Source organism: Silene latifolia, chromosome 11 (assembly GCF_048544455.1).
Source record: "Silene latifolia isolate original U9 population chromosome 11, ASM4854445v1, whole genome shotgun sequence".
Classification (NCBI taxonomy): domain Eukaryota; kingdom Viridiplantae; phylum Streptophyta; class Magnoliopsida; order Caryophyllales; family Caryophyllaceae; genus Silene; species Silene latifolia.
In genome coordinates, this window is record NC_133536.1 from 109,979,500 (window position 1) to 109,999,896 (window position 20,397).

Sequence of the window (20,397 nt, forward strand, 5' to 3'; positions counted from 1 at the left end):
CACACCGGGGTACAAACCTTGTTACGTAGGGGAAGTGGGTGATAAATGTCTATCCACCGAATTCATGTTGATGAGGGATTTATCGGCCACACCGTGCCCAAGTTAATGTGGGTTTGGATCATGGACACATTTATTCGAAATTTGGATTGAGCTCAACGGAAGTATTCGTGACGGTAGTTGCATGTGTTCCGGGCTAAAGATAAATGTTAATGTAATTTTATCGACCAAGAGTTCTAAAAGTAGAATCGATTAAAGAGTTAATCCACCGAGTTATATTGATAAGGGATTTTATCGGCCACACCGTGCCCAATTTAATATGAATTTGGATCTTGGAATCATTTATAATAGTTGGGTAGAGGTCACTATATAAATGTTCATATCTTGTTAAATTATTTACAAGTATTATTATAACGATAAATTTTAGTTTTTCATCATTCCGTTGTCGCATCGTTCGCATCATTCTATTTCTTCACCTCAATTTATATACGATATCATTTCGATTTTAATTCAAATCTCCATTAAAACATAGTAACTAAAGACAAATATAAATTTTTCTTCTAAAACCTCATGTTATCCATTGGAAGGATCTCTTGTGAAGAGTATAGATTAAAGTTATTCATTATCAAACAGGCTTTTGATTCTTGACTAAACACATCTACTTACAATGGATTGTTTCTCACATGCTTAATTGAGTTAAGTACCTTGAAACGATAAATTGTTTTGGTAATTAGATTTGTTAAAAATCGTAATTGACCAAAATAACGCAACCACTTCAATGAAAGTTTTAAGACTAAACGAACGAATGAAGAGTAGTCTTCATGATTTTCAATTTTGCTTCTCTTAGCAAAGACTCATTGAAATGAGTGGGAGCATTCTCTTAAACCGTTAAGAAAAGGATGAGGTTCAAAGAAGTAAAATTAGATTGGAATTGATACAAGGTAATGTTAAAAGTAACGTTATTGAGAATAACAATACTAAACCTTTCAATCCCGACCGATAAAGTTTCCATTGTCTTAAGTGTTGGACGCTAGAAAGGAAACTACCCCAAATTATTGAAGAATCAACAAGTTAGTTGTGGGATATCTAATGGGACCTTCTTCTTTAAATGTTTATTTGATTGACATAAATTTTGCTAGTACTACTTCCTCAATATTAGAAACCGGTGGTGGTTTTCATCATTGTATTTGATACATAGGATGATTATAATATGACGACTAGCAACATATGATGCCGAGAGATAGAGTCATTGTGTACTCAATCTAGTTTTGGGTTTATAGTTGACATTAATTATGACTATTAAGTGAATAAACTCTAAATAAGAATATAAACTTGTTAAGATACAAAAGAGGTTTCACTTTTGTGACCCTATACACCACGATTTGATGTATGGCTAGCCCATTATCAAGGTGAATATATTCTAAACCAAACTAGAATGATATATCATGTAGATGATGCAAGACTCAAACTGGTAACCCAAGATTAAACCTTAGATTCTGAAATGATGAACGCAAAGAGTTATCATTAGATCTTATGGTATATGCGTATCTTGTATTCAAAGCAAGATGTCTCGTGCCTTTTGGTTGAAAAGGAGTTCGAGGTTGTAAATCATTAATCCAAAATAGGTTGATCATTTTCTTTTACCAACGATTTAAGTTGACGCTAATGTGTTCACTTAATAAGGTAAATAGAGAAATCTTTGAAGAAATTCAAAGAGTTCAAGGAATCACGATCTAGTCGTGATGGGATTATCAAAGTGAAGACTTTTATATAAGCCAAAGGAAATATGATATAGTATCACAAATTAATCTCTCTTAGCACGCATTATGGGATAATGTGTGGTTGGATAAAGAAATCAAACGCTATTCGATATGGTTTGGACTTCAACTTTAATCAAGTTACCTTGAGTTACTTGATCTAATTTTGGGATTTTATCATTTTGTCTAAATTGTTTTTCCACTAAATCTAAACGATTCATATGAGATATGAAATGGTAGAGTACCATGTTTGTAAGTTTACACAAGAAACTAATGCTCATTTTTCCTTACAATAATCACGAGTACAACACGATTGTGGCTCGTGAAGCTGTCTTTCTAGAATACAAGTTTATTTCTAGAAGACAGAGTGGGAGAAATTATTCAAAGAGCCACGAAGAATGTTATGTCGCAAGAAACTGGTCTTTCTTGGCTACATGAGGCGTTTTGTGTAAGACGTTGTTTCTTCAAAACCTAGGAGGTTAAACTCATCACTTGTTGAAGATGATGAATTAGTGTTACATTTAGAAAGTAAAAAGCTTACAACTTACAAAGCAATTAATTGACTCATGTTACTTCTAGAAAGTAATGAACATATGACTTACATGAGAATGTTTAAGTCACAACTCAATACAAGGCTTAGAGCCATGAAAATCCGAAATAAAAGGCTTGATTAGTGACAAAGGGTTTTGCACTAATAAATAGAGATTTCAAAGCTTGATTGCTAGCAAAGGGTTTTGCACTAGTTGAAATGCTTAAGTCTATTTGGATCTTCTTAGGGATTGTGTTTCATTATGATGATATACATATAGCAATTGAATCTAAAACCCACTTCTTCAATTAGAAGGAATGTATTCAATATATGTCATGAGTTTTATAGATTCTTACAATCCTAAGATAATGTGAAACTTAAGAGATTGTCTTAAGTAGGACATCAATGAGTTGGAATCAATGTTTTGATCATGTTATAAAACTTTTCTCGATAAGTCGATAAGTTGTGTTTATACATAGAATTTAGTGGGAGTTACGGAAATTTTAATTAGTCTTATATGTGGATGACATATTGATCATTGGGAATGATTCAAGACTTGGAGATATATATAATACATCTTTAATATCCAGATTTATGGAGATAAATCAACATGATATTAGCGTCAAATAAGAAATCTTATGTTGATAAGATTCATGACTAGTTCAATCAAGTTTAACATATTTGATTGATTCCATTTGCTTCCGCTGCCAAATCAATTAAATAGGAAATGATGTACAACACTTCATATACTTTGAGTATGATGAATTGTTTCAAATCGAATTTAAGTAATAGTTACCAAGTAAGCCATAAAGATTACCCTTAAGTGCTTGCAGAAGCATTAAGGATGTAATGCAAAGTATTTTTGATGCAACATTTTGTGTAAGGGTGTTACACAAGTGACAATTGACAATTGAGATTGCGCATGGTTTCTGACAAAACCATAATCAAAACACATTAGGATGGTTAAGATACCATTGTGGCTATGTTATTTAAGAAATAGATTTTCTAGAATCGTTCTAGGCAATAAAGAACAATGAGAAATGTTTACAACGAAAATTGAGTACACTTGCAATCATGGGATGTGCAAGAGGGATGAGTCCCGCACACTGTGAAAAAAGTGGGAGCTATTTTAAGGCATGAAAGCCTATGTCTTGATTGGATCTCGACACGTACTTAGAAAGTTTTGTAATGCAAATGTATTCATTAGAAAGGAAAACGAGTATGTAGTAAGGTTGAGTAAGGTACAAGAAGTTGATAAAACCTACTAACCAAAGCCTTCTCATAGGCTTAACATGATGAGTCATGTCATTTCAATTGGATTGAGATGAACAACTACATACAAGATCTAAATTGGATTATAGAATATGAAGTAGTAATCAAGTATTGACTATTCATATGATAATCACATTTGTCGTTCGAGTTTTTATATCTGAAAACTCCTTTTATATACTTTGTTACATCCAAACGGGTTGTAGAGACAATATTGAACCCCGTTAAAGTGAACCCGGATTAACATGGTATTCGCCCATAGTCACTTGTATGAGGTGACGTCTCGAAGTGACTAGAGTGTGATACGATTGATGGAAAGTTCAAGTGCCATAGAGTCATATGAGAATGACTAGTCGATCACATAGGCAGATTGTTAAGAACACCTTGTCGGGCCTTATGACCGCTTATAGAGTTCTAGCAAATTTATATAGCCTGGTCGTGGCGAGAGCTACTATAGTATTCTAACGAGTCGATTCTTTTGACTAAAGACTGTTCACCTAAGGTGGCACAGTTTCATATTAACTTTGATTTGTGTTACTACGACCTTCGTAAATGGGGTCAAATGGGCATATTTTGGGTTATGATGGGCGTGGCTAGTCGAAGGGAATGAGTGCGATAGGAATTGTCCACCCCCTTGTCAGGGTTAAAACAATATCTCGGGGCCACTCGAGGAGTAATGAATTGGAAATGCGTGGCCATGCTCGGAAGGTATCTATGGTAGATAACTCGGTCAATCGATTATTCTCCGGATCGAGGAAACCACTCTCGATATGATCACTTGCAAGTACGACCTGAAAGACACCTTGCATTAAGTGAGAGATAGTAATAGGACAAGAGAATTGGTGACGCACACTTGTCGAGGACAAGTGGGAGATTGTTGGAATAAGTGTCCTCCGACAATAATGCGATCACAACTGTTGATCATAATGATCACATGTTTAAATCTCATTTTAAGAATACATGTGGGATGTAATATTTTACAGTCAACTGGTCCATAGGGTAAGTTAATCCATTTACAATCCTTTTTTTTCGTTCATTAATTTTGAATAAAATTTTGAATAGATAATCCATGGTTTTAATTAACCACATCCCATTTTAATTAACCATAGTATAAAACCCGATCCAAGTTAAGCATTCGATCGACTATATATTTTTTTTCCAAACACGAAAGAAACTTGAACCCCATCGTGTGTTACGCAACAGAGTTTTTTCGATAGCTCCTCGTATGACAGATATAGTAATTTCGAGCTGTTTCTTATGACAGATATGGTATAATACAAGGTTACAAATTTAATTAACGCACGTTTATAATTATTGTAAAAATCTTACCTATTTATAGGAAATCTCCTTTTGGGGATATTAGTTTGTTAAACGCCCCATTTTAATAGCTTTAGTTATTATCCGTTTTTGGATCCAATATATCATCGATAAAGACCACCACAAACCGATCCAAAAACCAACTAAAGACCCAGTTCATCAAATCCATAAACACTGCAGGTGCATTAGATAACCCAAACGGCATCACAACATATTCATAGTAACCATACCTCGATGTAAAAGCTGCCGTCGGTATGCCCTCATTCCGAATCTTCACCTGATGATAACCTGACCTCAAATAAATCTTAGAAAAGACCGCCTTTGTCACTCAATGTCATAGTTAATTGATTTCGCCAACGCTCATACATTGAAGACCGCAAGGTAGCCAAATGAACAATAAAATCCATAAATAAACCAAAATGTCCTAAAAATCACTTAGGACCAGAAACTTTTAACATGAAAATTTATTTTAAGGTTTATCTTCATAAATCCAAATTAATTAGTTTTTATGATTTTTAACGGAATGTCCCTCGTTGCTTAGAATGTCCCTATCGAGTACACTCTATTCTCAGGATAGAATTTTTCACGTGATAAATTCTCAAAGGTCAAATCCTCAGATTATCCTGTGGGTTTTGGAATTCTATAGTTCCTAGGATTTGACCATTTATTGAACACCTATCTACACCATTTATTGAACACCTATAATGCTTTTATAAAGCCTGGATTGTTGTTTATAATGGGTGCGATCATACCCTAGTGGGATCAATCTTTTCTATTTATCAAAACCCGGTCGTCTTCTGAATGTATCAAAATAGTTAGCTGAACAAATCTGCCTATCTTCACTAGCCTCTTCATCAATGCTATGAACAACCTCATCACCGACAACCTCCGCCGGCGTCCTTGCATGCTCAGCTCCTTGTATTACTCCGGTCAAGTTGTTCGGAGTCACTTTATGGGCCCTGGTCACCTGTGGAGGAGCTGCCGCCCCTGTCGCCGTGACAGGGGTAACCGGCGTACCACCCATCAGGTCCAGGAATAGCTTTAGTTTGGCTGCATCGACCACATGTCCCATGACGGTGACTTGGCCGGTAGGCAGCGGTGTTTCTGGCTCTCTTGGCATCCCGTACTTCACCGGCTATCCTTTTGGGTATTTATAGTAAAACAATTTAAGTCATAGGGTAACCTATGTTTAACACCCTATGACTTAATGGTTAAAATTTGGAGGGTGTGGACGTCGTGAAGAACCTCAAGGTAACTGTCCCTTTTTCCGAACTTATTACTCAGGTACCCACTTACGCTAAATTTATGAAGGATATTGTGACGCGTAAGAGAAATTTGAGTGAATTTGAGACGATTTCATTTATGGAAGAGTCTAGTAATTTGCTGTTGAATAAGGCCCCTCCAAAAATGAAAGATCCGGGCAGCTTTTCTATAAGTAACCAATTTTGTATGACACACAGTTTATAGCTTAAATCCAACTTCTTTTTGGCCATCTTATCTTATCACCTAATTATGAATGGTGTACAAACGTTTGTAATCCGTTCTAATGTATTCAAAATATAGATTATCATTGTACCCCCGGGTTTATTAGAAGTAAACACAATCTTTTGAAGACCTATCAACCGCTTGATAGAACAATTCACAGACAAACTCTCATAATGAGATGGTCTCAAGTGTTCTATCATAGTCTAATAAGCCATTCCTGAAGTCCTGTAACTTATGGCCTAAAATCACATATGTCTATATTAATATATTCTCACTGAATAATGTAAAGTGTTTGTGAATTTAATCATACCGATGATATAGACCTTTTCAACCGATGATGTATCGAGCGTTTGTCTTTTCGCGGTCTGTTTATTACATTTTTGTAGGAATCTAACATGGATGGCTCGATCGAGTATTTTTTTATACACGATCGTACCCTTTTGCTTTATCCCATAACGTAAAGGGCATCGATGTCCTACTTAACAAACTAGAGTCCGTAATGATGTTTGTAGTATTTATCATGATCCCAATCCCATTAGCGTAAGTGGCCTCATTTAACAAACTAATCTAAGAGAGGTCTTTTATATGCCTTTGTATGATAATACAAAATTTCTAGCTATTTAAAGATGCACTCGATCGAGGGATAAGCAAAGTTATCATGCACATCATAGAATGTGGTGATCGAAGGGTTGTGACTTCAAACACATCATAGAATGTGGTGATCGAGGGAATACTCACCACATAAATTATAATTGTTTTATAATAGCAAATTTAATATAAACTTGTAAAGTGCTTATATGGATTTAACAATGAACATCAACTCTCTTATATTAGCTATTTAAAGATGCACTCGATCGAGGACTTCCTCTTGTAGGCTCTTTGATTTCCGTCTTTACTTCTTCGAAATGCGTGACATTTCCCCAAACCTGCACAAAATACATCCCAAAATACCAAATACGCAGCAAAACGGTCTATAGTCTTAGTCTAAGCTAAAGAATTGTTTATCGTCTTTTATGTGTTTTTGTTAACCTTGTATTATACCACATCCTCCGATGCTCATCTTATTAACTACGTTTTAAGTGTTAGGATGCCTTCTTGTGTTGAGTGATTTTTGAATTATAATATATCGCCTGTTAATGAGATATCAAAACAAATGATGTAGTGCTTTTAATATATATTATTTTGTCCTCCAATATGTATAAATTCTATACGGAAGACTTGAGACCTCTTCATCTAAATCGCCATTTCAAACCTTGTAAGCGGCAATTAATTTGTTCTAAAGAGGTTTCCATTCATTCGATAAGTATGTGGAGGTAGCTTCAAACAAGTCTGCCGTGATCCACAAAAATTAACGTAGTCATAATTTTCATGTTTGTATGATCCAACCTTGTAAGCATGTTTGTATGATCCAACGTGTAATAAGCTACTGTTGGATCATACAAACATGTTTACAAGGTTAATTCTAGACATTTTCATATTATTTTTTTTTTCCATAAGAGAGGTCTTAACTAAAGTTAAAGAGATGATAGGTAAGAGTTAGATTCCTTTTTTGGAATTGAATTAGTATTTCTGCTTTTAATGGAGCCAAAGACTCGTAATCTATTGGTTCAACCTATGATGAATTAATGCAGAATAACTCACTAAGCTAGTCATTTGTTAAGCAAACTTTGTTTAGTTGGTGTACTGAGGTAAAAGCTTATTCTGCAGCATTCCCTGAATTCATGTGTCTATAATTTCTGTATCTAGGATTGAATTTGAAGGAAATCAATAAAATTCTTAACAGTAATTCTAGATTTGAATGTTGTTCGAAATTCAGATCTTTGTGACAAATATGCCATGGAGACTAGTTTATAAGTTGGCTGATTACCCTTTTATCGCCAGTTGATTTTAGGATGTAAACTCGCTTTACGACTGACCATTTGCTCGCTTTGTTTTGCGCCAAGGTCGTAACTCCAAAGCCTTTAATTCATCAAGGTCTTCTTACACTTCCACGTGCTCATTCCTGGACGTCTTTTTTCCGAGCAGATAAATGTTCAGTAGCCAAATGTGTTGAATATGAATTGTAATTCTTCAACCAAGTCTTCTGAAATCTTCTCTAAGGTATGCTGCTTGATCGAAAATGACTCTGTTTGTAAGAATTTTCTTGTTAGACATTTCTTATGAAATGTTTATGTATTTCTCATATGCAAATACTTCAGCATTTAAAACCAAAGAAAAAAAATCAATGGTTCGACGACTGCCCTGAAGAACATACAAAATCTATATGCACAAGAAGCGTAGTTGCCAGATAAGAAGTTGTTGTTGTAAGAGGCTTACATGTGATCTTGTACACGAACCTTTAAAAATGGATGCTTAAATCTGTTCCTTTTATATTGCATCAGGTTGTTAATTATTGTGAGCTGGACTACCTTGTCACGAGAGATGAAGTGCTGCACGAGCTATTTATGTATACTCTGATGTCATTTTCAAGATGTATCCTAATAGGTATATTGGAAGTATAAATCATTGTTGAGAGTCTTTTAATTTGCTTGCATTTTTGTACTAAGCTTTTTAATATTCCATATCTCTTTTAGTATGCTAGATTATTCTCATGCCATCTGGCTTGTTTCAGGAATCGCTAGTGCAATAGATCTAGCTGAATGGTTTCTTCCTAGATTGCAGTCATTGAACTGTAAGCTCTTATCTTTCATGATAGTCCTATTGTTTTACAAGTGTCATTGTTCGTCTTGTGTTCAGACTGAGCTAACGGGTGTATGTTAGACATGAAATCAAGCTGCTGCAGACAAGGAATTCATTTTTTCGTTTTATTTTGACATGAAATATATGTGGTATGTGGTGCTATAATTCAAACTTTTGAGCTTTTTATCTTGTTTTTGCTTTATATATATATATATATTTATATAGGTACCCTTGTTTTCATTATTTGATTTTTAGTAACGCTAGACGTTGATTTAATAATGCTTAGTTTGATTTTCTTACTATGGGATTTGTTTACTGTGTCATTGCAGATTTAAGAGTAAGAGTGTCAATTGACGAGATAAAGAATGTTAAAGAGGTGTAGGCTGCCAAATGTTTAAGGAATAAGTAAATGTTGATTAGTCTATTAAATAAGATGTGTGTGTGATTATTTATACAGTTCGATGTAAAATTTTTGAATATGGACATTATTGTTCTGTCGATGATATGAAAGTTTTTGGATAGTTGGTTACATTCTTGTGTATGTATTGTTTGTTCATTTTCATATTGGATTGTCAAATTTATGGGAGGTTGCTACAGAAATTTAGGTAGCAATTTTTTTTTAAAAAAAAATACCTATTTCTGGCGGCGGTTCTAAGTTAGAAACGCCACGAGCTATAGTGACGGTTCTAAAGTAAAACCGCCACTATAGATAATCAATGGTGGCGGTTCTTAAGTTAAAAACCGTTACTATAGTTATCAAAGTGATCATTGAAATATCTATGGTGGCGGTTTTCTTACGATAACCGCCACTATAGATGAGTTACATTGGCGGTTCTTGTCTAACAAGCGTCGTATTATATAAGTCTATGATGGCGGTTTTGTATAACAACCGCCACTATAGGAGAGCTATATCGACAGTTGTACAACCACCTACAACCGTCGTAAAGTTTATACGACGCCGCGATAAACGACACACCCTAAATCTCTAAAAACCGCCACAAAAGGTCATTTATAACCGCCACCGTAGGGGGTTTTTCTACTAGTGATTTATAATTATTATTATTGTTACAACTAATTAATAATGTTAACTTCCTATATTACCCTTTAACATTATTTAGTTTGAATTTCAAATTTAGATGGAGGGAAAGCCAAATAAGTAACAAATTTACGATACTACCCCGGTGGTGCCATCTCATTTTCCATAATTGGTTTGCTTAATATCGTTTAACTTAAATCCTCACTACTTCTTTTATTTACCTTTTATTTTAATCGGGTGCAAAAACCATGTTAAATTACGACACTCGCAAACCAGTGAAGATCATCTGTCCGAGAATTTGAGTACATTGAAAGAAGAGGGGAGAGAGGCGTGTCTGTTTGGTTTCACGCCGGTTGGCACCCTAAACCGCTACTCTCTTCCCCTTAGACCACCCCCAAGCAAGGTCATGACCTAGGTCATGAGGGGGGTGGGTCTCCTTAATCACAAATTAAGCTCCAATTTAGCATGACATGGTTGGCAAAAGAGGTCATCCCATGATCTCTTTTGATATTCTTGACCTGGTTGGTGATCCGACACATGTCATGCTCTGGTTTGTTGGGTACAAATAAAAAGGACAAGGTCAAGCTCAACCCTTCCATCTTCCTCCGCCATTTTTGCGCCATTTCTGCCAAATTTTTTTTGAATTGAAGAACTAGTTAACAATTGAGTTATTGAAAATTCCACATTAAATCAAAATTAGAAAAAAATATGAGCATATATAAAAGTGCATTATCTTTAAATTCTCTACAAAATGAACTTAACTTTGATATATTTTGATCAATTTTGAATTCATTTAAAAGTGTACAAAATAAATTACATAAACATCAACAAAATAAAAATTCTATCCCTTTAAATTGAAAAAATAAGGATTTCAAATTACCCACTATAGAAATCAACAATAAAATCAAGAATGAGACTTGCCAAAATTGAAAAAATGAGATCTTGGAAAAACGGAAAATGATAGATGAAGATATATGGGTGAAATTGAAACCTAGAAAATTGAAAAGATCGATGATAGTGAAGATCGGCTATGATGTTGAAGATCGATGATGGTGATGCGATGAAGATGGTGATGTTGATGTGGTTTGTTTGGAATTTTATTTGGGAATTTCTTTTTATTTGGGGATCATTTGTTTATCTGGCTTGGGGGAATGAATTTGGGAAAAGAAGGGTTTGAGTTTGTATTTAACAAACTGGAATTTCAAAGATGAATGAGTTTGGTTTGTGTCTTTGTCTTTGTGGTCTATCCAATATCCACTATAATTTAGTTTTTTTTTTGGAGTTTATTTAATATTAAAGCTACGATATTGACTCGATTACGTTGTTGAAAATAATATACGATTATTACATTGAATAGATTGTTAAAATACGATCGTTAAATTAAATTAATTTGTTTTATCTAATATCCGAATTAAAGATCAAATATTTATCATGTACATAGTTATTATTTTATAATTAAATTTTTTATAAAATTATAAAACTAAAATTAAGTTATATAAATTAAATGATAATTGGAAAAAATGAGAAAATGTTTAGGCTCTGTTTGACAAAACTATCTGAAAAGGTAGCTCAAAACTGAAAAGGTAGTTGAAAATTGAAAAGCTAACTGAAACCTGAAAAGGTAACTGATAAGGTAGTTGAAAAGTAGGAGTTGATAAGATAACTAATTATATAAAAATGTGTTTGGCAAACTAGCTGAAAAGGTAGCTGATTTTGGTAAAATGACGTAAAAGGATATAAAAATTATTTAATATTATAAAATAAAGAGGTAGAAAAATGCTACCCGATGTAGCATTTCATTTCAGGTACCTTATTTGACCAAATAAACATCTTGTCAAACACTTGCAAAAAAATCAGCTAGCTGAAATTTTGGTCAAATAAGCTACTTTGGTCAAATAAACTACCTGAAGTGTCGTGCCAAACGGAGCCTTAATGGGGTAGAGAATGTGAGAAATGATTGAAATTATTGGAAAGTGGGAAATAATTGGGTTGGTGACCTAGGTCGCGGCTTTCTGCTTTGGAGGATGAAAGTGGATCAAGATAAATAAGGTGTGATTAAGAGTAAATATGGATCGCGACTTAATTAGTGCAACCCTTACTTGGGGATGATCTTATATCCCTCCACCTCTCCTTCCTTCGTTTCCCTTCTCTCTACTCTCCCCAATACATTTCATTTCATATCTCTCTCCTCTCAAAAATCCCCAAAACCCAAAACTTCCTTCGTTAATCGCCAAGTACGATGCATGCTCCTGCATTTTCGTTAATTTTCTCATCATATACACAAACTCTTCACTCTTTTCTTCGTTCTTATCGCACCCAAAACGTTCACTAAATAAAATGAGTTTTTATTAATCAAACAATCCCCGTATTTTACCAAATCTTTTGTATTTTTCTCTCAACTCTCACTTCACTACAAAAAAACAAGACAGAAAAATGGCACCAGCAGCAACAGGAAACAACAATAATAACAACTGGCTGTCGTTCTCGCTTTCACCCATGGAAATGCTCGTCAACTCTCACCCTCAAACTCCTCTTTTGTCTCACCCTTACTCCCTCCACTCATACTACTCTCCCGGTACTTCTTTTTTCTCCTTACTCGTAATTTATTGCAATGTCATGTAACATAGTAACAGTAAATTATCCATTTTTTAATTTTATTTTAGGTTCTCCCCATTCTTCAAAAATCTACGCACCTATTCGTTACTGCGTTACATGACACCCAAGAATGGGGGAACATAAAATAAAATAGCAGGACTGCTTTAAAATACTCCGTCCTTTCTCCGTCCCAATCATTTAAAAAGTAAACAAATGAATAAGATGGAGATACTACTTATTGTGTTAGTCGAATTCGAGTAACACAATAAGTAGTATTCGTCCACCAAGTTCAAATCCTGACTCGTATCGTCCATTAATTTGTTTATATAGATTGGAATAATCAGAAGGCGAATAATCAACAAGAAATGGGAGGAATGTACACGAACTATGTTGTGGATCAACACACACTAGATAACAACAACAATCACACCCCCTCAACCGTACCAAAACTAGAAGATTTCTTCGGCGACAACAATAACAATAACAACAATACGGCGTCGTATAACAACCAACAAACCGAGTCAACAACTCAAGACTTGTCATCTCAACTCACTTACTTCTACGACTCACACCCACACCATAACAATTACTTCACAGATCTCAATGCTATGACCGCGTTTTCCGCTAACTCAGGGTCCGAGGTGGATGACTCGGGTTCGGTACTCGGTCCAGTTACCGCGTCGACTCAGTTAGCTTGTGCTGAGTATGTTGGTCAGAGTATTGAACCGGAGTTGGTTCAAGGTTATGTTACCGCCGCCGCTGCCAATGTTGCTGTTAGTAATGCTGTGAATGGTGGGAGTTTATCGCTTGCGGTTGTTCCGCAACTGCAAGCGTTTGAGAAAAGTGGTAGTGGCGGTGGTGGCGGGGTGGGTAATGGCGTGGTTGTGGTTGTTGAGGGTGACGGTAATAATAGTAGTGTTAAGAAGATTTCTGATACTTTTGGTCAAAGAACTTCTATTTACCGTGGTGTTACTAGGTAAAATTATTTATTTACTTTATTAAAAAATTTGTTTTTTGTTTTGTTTAGTTTAGTATAGTTAGTCTCGCTTAAGATCTTATATGTGCTCGTGAGTCGCGTCGGAATTTCTGGGGTTAATAGTGGTGGTAATAACCTTGAAAATGTTTAGTCCATGTTACCTTTGGAGTGGATGAGAGGAAGTATTCGATAAATAGTTAAACCCTCCCTCCCAATCTTTTTTTTTTTTTTTTTTTTTTTTTTTTGTCTACTTTTTTTTTAAGAGTTTTTAATTGAAACTAAATAAATAAATGATTGATACGGAAAGAGTAGAAAATTTTGTAACTATAAATCCTGGTTCTGTTGCGGGCTATTTAGATATGTTGTTTGGATTAGACGTATACAATGGTTTTAAGTAAATGACTCGTAATTAATTATCAATGGTGTAGTTTAATTTATGTGTTTATGTTAATTAAGCGGATGATTATGGGTTTTAATGAATAATTAATGAAATTTGTTGTGAATGTGTGTGGGATAAGACATAGGTGGACTGGAAGATATGAAGCACATCTGTGGGATAACAGCTGTAGAAGGGAGGGACAAGCTAGGAAAGGGCGTCAAGGTAATTTCACATGCTTACCCTTTTTATTATTTGTGTATTTTAATCAACTGTAAGTAAAAATTGAGACGGATGGAATACTACTACGGAGTATATCCATGGTTTTTAATTGATCTATGATAGCTGTATTAATTTGTGATGGTTTCAGTAAATGTGTGAGTGATTGAAAGGAAAGATGCATGCAATAAATTGAATATGTGGGGGTACATTTTAAATTTGACTGAATATTTCCAGACCTTAGCAGAGAGTATCTAATCTAATCAAATCAAACTTGAGAATGCTTATTGCTCAAGGGATTATGAGTAGAAAATGAGATTACGTCACAAAGTGGTAATGTGGTATTGACTATCGAGTCATTCTATTACATACAATATTTATTGTACGCTTCAAGTCTAAATAAATGTGATCGAGACGGTGGTATGTCGGTACTGAAACTCGGTGTCATTTGGTGACGTCCTTTTGAAAAACAGGTTAATTAGTCGAATAAAGGTCACAACTTAAGATTTAGATATTACTCTTGATCTTTTAACCTATCATGGGTTTGATCGGGAAATTAAGTCACGATACATAGTTTACACTTGCGAATTTGGATTTTGGGCTATGTTGCTCGTACTCTGTTTTGATTCGGCTAGTTTATGGAAAAAAATTCGTGTTTTTGGTCTATACTAGAATAAAATGTCCGCATGTCCTACCCATGCCATGTGTGAGTGTCGATTATCCAACACGGGCGAGGTATAATTTAAGAGTTTGAGCGACATAGATTATGGAAAGCGATTTGTGTTTTGAAAAAAGTACTCCCTAAATCTTTTAGATTATTTGAGTGAGAAGAGAGTAGGACAACATCTTAAATTAATTGTGATGTTAGAATTGATAAGAAATGTGTACTCCTCCTATCGATTGTTGGTTCCCCTTTTCATTTTCATGCTAGTCGGGACTCGGGTGTAGGTTCCCCTTGCCTTTTTTGGCAAGTTTTGTGTGGTTCAAATTCAATTCTATGTGAAGTATGGTGTTTTGTGTGGTCCAAATTAATTTCCTTAATTTTGGAATCTTCATAAATTCCAAAATTTGCTATTATAAAAAGGTATGGCTTTGGTTCAAAATAATGTTTAATAATGTCTATATTTACCCAAAAGTATTCAAAATACTACAAACATTTTAGACTATAATAGCAAAGTTATAGCTGAAATAATCCAATTACTTTTCGAGCTATATAGACATTTTTGTAGGATTAACCAAAGATAAATTTGTGATTTATCCTAAAGACCATTACTTTATTATTGGTATTAGCTGGAATATTTACATTAAAACGCTTTTCCGTAACCAATTTTGTATAGCTACAAATCATACGTAGGCATTGCCCAGTTAATAGGTATAATTCATTGGCCATCTTATCTAAGTAACCTCAATCACGGTAAGTTCCAAATGTTTTACTATAAAACAGACCAACAGTCGCTCGTTGAGGACTCTATTCTCAGGTATATGTCCTTGACATATACCTCGGATGTGCACATTAATGAAGGACATTAATAACTCGATTATTTCAGTCTAAGAATAAATCTCATCCACTAACTCATTGTTTGTAGTCTAAAAACATTTTAAATTATGTGTAAGTTCATGAGAGGATGAGTTCCCTATACTCATTTCATGAGAGGGTGTAGGATTAATTCTGCGATCACCACAGGGAGATCTGATAGCATAAGCTGTAAGATGTGAATTCAAGGCAACCAACAATGAAACGGAATACGAAGCCTTGATATTGGGAATGAAGCTAGCTACCAACTACAAACGATGAATGCATTATCACCTACGTCAATGGCCAACTGCACAGTAAGAAAGCATGGTGTAGATAAGATGGCCTCGTTGTTAAAGAAAAATAATGGTTTTTGTCAAATGAGATGTAAGAGTTTTTACATGAAAACTCTTACATCTCATTTGACAAAAACCCATGTTAAATCCTACAAATTCGATGTGAGTATAATACCACTTGCATGCCTTTTGTATATACCTTGTGCTATTTGTGGACGAAGATAAAGTTTATGATGAATAACGGAATCTTCATTGGCATGGTAAGCAATGGAAATCGTTAAATGAGGCCACTCCTTTAACGATTTCCGTATTTTATGATACGTTAAAGGAGTGGTATTTTGAAATCGGAATATGAGAATATTTAATTAGTTGATTGGGAATGTATGGCCTATACTAAAAAAATTGGATCTCTGGGGAATGCTTCAATATCATAGATCGAATGCTAAAGAGTTCCCTATGTTACGATAACCTTTTTATTTATCTATGTTACAAGAGGTTATAAAAAATATAGTCACCAAAAAATCTCTTGAGAAAATATCCTCACACTGATTTATCCTATGAAATATTGAGTAATGTACAAATGCTAGACGGTTAATTTTAATTAAACTTGTAGTATAGGGTAATCATCACATGATAAGGTTATTAACCCATTATAATACTTTAGCTATCCTTTGTTATCATAATGTACACCACATCATTCATAAATTATCCGTGTGGATAATTTACTACATTTCTCTTGAGGAGCTATCTTTCATTCCGTAGCTGAAAGCAAATGATGAAAGCGGCGGCAACTTCCTCGGAAAGTCCCGTCCCATTCGGACAACTGCCAGCAGATGATAAATTTTGGGCAAATGTCAACAGATAATGAATTTCGGACAACTGCCAGCAGATGATAAATTTTGGGCAAATGTCAGCAGATGATGAATTTTGGACGAACGCCAGCAGATGATAAACTTTGGGCATGAGTCAGCAGCTGCCGAACTACGACGCGGGTTTGATTCCGTAACGGATACGTAGGCGCCTAAGCATAAGGCTCAACCCACCATTTATGCAATTTATGGGTCGATGACCAACCATGACATTTCGACGCAACAGAAGCAAGAGTCAACCCCAACGAAGTTTCAGGTATGATCTCTTCTTATGGCTGGCGAGCTTATATACGCAAGTCTAATGGACTATAAACGACCCGCATAATCCTCAGGTCGAGAGGGACCTGGGGTATACTTTGACTTTCGCCTTGTCCAAGCCTCAGTGTGAGCTATCCTTTGACAAAAAATGAAATTGTCGTTTGACAATTTCAAAATGGGACGGGACTTTCCGAGGAAGTTGCCGCCGCTTTCATCATTTGCTTTCAGCTACGGAATTCTTCCATTTCTTACTCTTGTAATTGAATTGAATTCTTGGTGGATGTCCTCCTCTACATCTTGATAATTTGGAGGCAACTTAGATCTTATTATTAGTCCTTGTTGCTATTCTTTCAAAGGATAGTAAACATGAACGCCACAGTCAGTTTCTTTCATAAAAGCACATGTAAACCGTCTGTATAGCTTAGCGAGTTCTTTCATAAAATTACCACAATCCACTTGAGTCATTTTCTTATGGAAATGACATTATAATCATTCTCATTTTGAACGTGTGAGCTAGCGAGTTATGAAATCGTAGTTCAGGGGTTTTTTTGTTTTAGTGTAAATGGACGTTGCCTTTGACGGATCAAAGGACATTTGAAACGGGCAAGGTGCCGCAGCTTAGACTCGATAAAACATGCAATTTCAAATCAGAACACGTTGAGGAACTTGACTTGAAAAGGGTTGAGGTCGTTGCTAGTTGTAAAACTAGGCTTAGGTCGTTGGTTGCTAGGGTTCAAGGGTAGTATTTTTTGAGTTGGTCTAGGTTGGTTGTGTTTATAAAATCCTACCCATCGAGGTCACTCAGTCTCACTGCGCCCCCCGAAAAACTAAATAAGTGCCCGAGTTAAGTATATCAACAGTGACCACGAACAAGTGGATGGGGAAGACAGACATAAAATGTTAGTTGTATGACCGCATGTGTTAAAATCCTAGGAAAAACATACAGTACAATAGTAAATTTAATGATACTGTTCCTATTTCCTAAAAACCACCATAGAAACACTATCTTCCCCTTAATGACTGTATATTTTTCCCACGACAATAATGCCCTTGCCCTGGACACAATGATTTAAATAAAAAGGTAAATAGACCATAAGAAAGTAAACAAGATTTAAAAAGCTGAATTATAGCTACAACAAAGATGTATAACATGCTTCTCATATTTAAGTCAAGAAGTAGAGGTAGATATCTTATCATTTAAAGTGCCAGACATTTACATTTTCAGGCATCAAATACGAATTGCAGAAATTTAATTTTCATAAAAAATAATGAGCTTGAGCTCATACACTTCCCAACTGGATTACTACTATAACAGGAAATTCCTGTAGGTATGTATAACACCATAACAGAACACAGTACCAAGACTAAGCTCATATTTTTCAGCAGTGATTGTCTTTCACTAAGCAAAACTGGGACACCTCGTGCTAAAAGTAACGCATGGCTGTACGTAGGGGAAGCCTGACACGTAATAATGAAAGAGGTTCAAAATTCAAATTGGCTACATGAGAAGTTGTTGTGAGGATTATAATAAATCTGGATTTCGATTCCGATCAGCGGTCGCCATATCAGTTGTTGCAGCCCAATCTCACTCATGGTTTAAAATATCATTTGTCCGATACACCGCACGAGATGTATCGGGTAAATTCAATATAAGGAAAAATCGGACGGACTTATACCGTGTATTGGCTAACTCGCCCCGACACGGCCAGCGAAGAAACCGAGATAACCGAGTTGATTATTCAGAAGAGATTTAATCTTAACTTGATATGAAACAGACAATAGGCAATAAAATAATTATATACTCCCTCCTATTCACTATATTCTTCCCCTTTCCTTTTGCAGACAAGGAATAAGAAACTAATTTTTTGACCACACAAAACATACTACCCCACATGTAATTTAATTTGGACCACACAAATCAACCCAAAAAAAGAAATAGGGAAGAAAACCCGAATAATCCGAATAAGGAAATAGGGAAGAAAATGGTGAATAGGAGGGAGTATAAAGCTTTCAAAATAAATGTCACCACCCGCAGCCCGGACCGGCGGTCGAGTGACATTACTCAATATCTTATAGGTCCGTATACCTCGCTCACACGATGTGGTGGAGAGAAATGGTATAGGGAATTATACCATGTAACAAAATTGAATATCACCAAAAAATCTTTTGTGCAAGCGATAATACAAGAATGTTTTAACACACGATGGGGTTCATTCTATGAAATATTGAGTAAAAATGACATAGATTTAGAATCAACATGCACTATGACTGTGTGGGATAATCCATTGTGGAAATTACTCGTATAGGTTATCGTATGACAAAGTGTTTTAACACACGATGGGGTTCATTATATAGTCGATCGAATGCTTACCTTCCAATTAATGGTTAATTAACCACATCTCAGTAACAGGAGTTCACAAAAGATTTGTTCAACTTACCATGTGGATGAGAGGTAAGAATAAGGATTCTTGTTTGTATAGGGAACTCATCTTATTGGTTATGATAACTACGTGATAAACAATAAGATGAGTAGTTAATGAGAGGTTAATGACTTAAATTGTTTTACTATAAATACCCAATTTATCCCTATACACTCATCGTTTGAGCGGATTTAGTCTAAATTATAATTTTCTAGTGTTTGTGCATTAGTGTAATACAAAATTGGTTCCTTGTAAATGTCTATATTTACCTGGTGTATCTGTTGTTATTTATCTTATATTGTTTATGCAGTAACTGACCCCGTTTAAATGTTTTAAAAACTGTGGTGATCCATTCGGGGGGTGGTGAGCAGTTGTTTAGTAGGTATATCTTGGATACGCGCGGGATCTAGCTGGGGATGGAGTCATCACATATAAGAGTCTTTAGTTATCCGCTGTGTTTGTTATGGCAGTTTCACTTAGTTGGTTTACAGTTTTGAGAACAGTTGTATTTTACTTTACCGTTTCGGGTTTTGGATATGTAATCAGTTAAACTTATTTATCTAAAGTATGTTTCTTTATGGTCAATTTGATATACATTGCCTCGGGTAGCCGAGATGGTAGCACTTCCATGCATTAGGTGGTCCTGGTAAGCCACCTTGTGTATGGGGGTGTTACAATGACATCAATATTTATTTTTAAAAATTCTGTTTTTTTTTACACACTGATTAAAATTTTAAATTTAATTTATTTTTCGTTAAGTGTATCATGATTAATATTTTACATATTCAATTAACATTTTTCACTTA

General features: G+C 35.1%; 2 protein-coding genes across 9 annotated transcripts; both read left to right on the plus strand.

The window, feature by feature from the left end:
• The first annotated feature begins 7,786 nt into the window (after nucleotides 1-7,786).
• On the plus strand, nucleotides 7,787-9,562 carry LOC141615021 (cell division control protein 6 homolog). 4 transcript variants are annotated; one of them, XM_074433622.1, is made up of 5 exons: nucleotides 7,873-8,454; nucleotides 8,736-8,838; nucleotides 8,966-9,025; nucleotides 9,115-9,182; nucleotides 9,363-9,562. In XM_074433622.1, the coding sequence occupies exons 1-4, from the start codon at nucleotides 8,410-8,412 to the stop codon at nucleotides 9,165-9,167; spliced, it is 261 nt and encodes an 86-aa protein (XP_074289723.1). In that variant the 5' UTR covers nucleotides 7,873-8,409; the 3' UTR covers nucleotides 9,168-9,182; nucleotides 9,363-9,562. The 4 variants fall into 4 exon arrangements, 1 of the variants encoding a protein (XP_074289723.1); XR_012529554.1 differs by having other exon boundaries at nucleotides 7,824-8,454; nucleotides 8,966-9,182; XR_012529555.1 differs by lacking the exon at nucleotides 8,966-9,025 and having other exon boundaries at nucleotides 7,874-8,454; nucleotides 9,091-9,182.
• Nucleotides 9,563-12,196: 2,634 nt separating this feature from the next.
• LOC141611862 (AP2-like ethylene-responsive transcription factor AIL6) lies at nucleotides 12,197-20,145 on the plus strand. Of its 5 annotated transcripts, none has more exons than XM_074430514.1 (4): nucleotides 12,197-12,644; nucleotides 12,995-13,640; nucleotides 14,159-14,241; nucleotides 19,963-20,145. In XM_074430514.1, the coding sequence occupies exons 1-4, from the start codon at nucleotides 12,503-12,505 to the stop codon at nucleotides 19,968-19,970; spliced, it is 879 nt and encodes a 292-aa protein (XP_074286615.1). In that variant the 5' UTR covers nucleotides 12,197-12,502; the 3' UTR covers nucleotides 19,971-20,145. The 5 variants fall into 5 exon arrangements, with proteins under 5 accessions (XP_074286615.1, XP_074286612.1, XP_074286613.1 ...); XM_074430511.1 differs by lacking the exon at nucleotides 19,963-20,145 and adding an exon at nucleotides 15,897-17,716; XM_074430512.1 differs by lacking the exon at nucleotides 19,963-20,145 and adding an exon at nucleotides 15,920-17,716.
• The last annotated feature ends 252 nt before the right edge of the window (nucleotides 20,146-20,397 follow it).

Bases quoted from the DNA above. Each gene is read 5' to 3' on its own strand.
- LOC141615021 (XM_074433622.1), top strand. From the start codon at position 8,410: ATGAATTGTAATTCTTCAACCAAGTCTTCTGAAATCTTCTCTAAG. The intron at 8,455-8,735 runs GTATGCTGCTTG...ATATTGCATCAG, and splicing joins CTTCTGAAATCTTCTCTAAG to GTTGTTAATTATTGTGAGCT. The intron at 8,839-8,965 runs GTATATTGGAAG...GGCTTGTTTCAG, and splicing joins TTCAAGATGTATCCTAATAG to GAATCGCTAGTGCAATAGAT.
- LOC141611862 (XM_074430510.1), top strand. From the start codon at position 12,503: ATGGCACCAGCAGCAACAGGAAACAACAATAATAACAACTGGCTGTCG. The intron at 12,645-12,994 runs GTACTTCTTTTT...TTGTTTATATAG, and splicing joins CCACTCATACTACTCTCCCG to ATTGGAATAATCAGAAGGCG. The intron at 13,641-14,158 runs GTAAAATTATTT...GTGTGGGATAAG, and splicing joins ATTTACCGTGGTGTTACTAG to ACATAGGTGGACTGGAAGAT.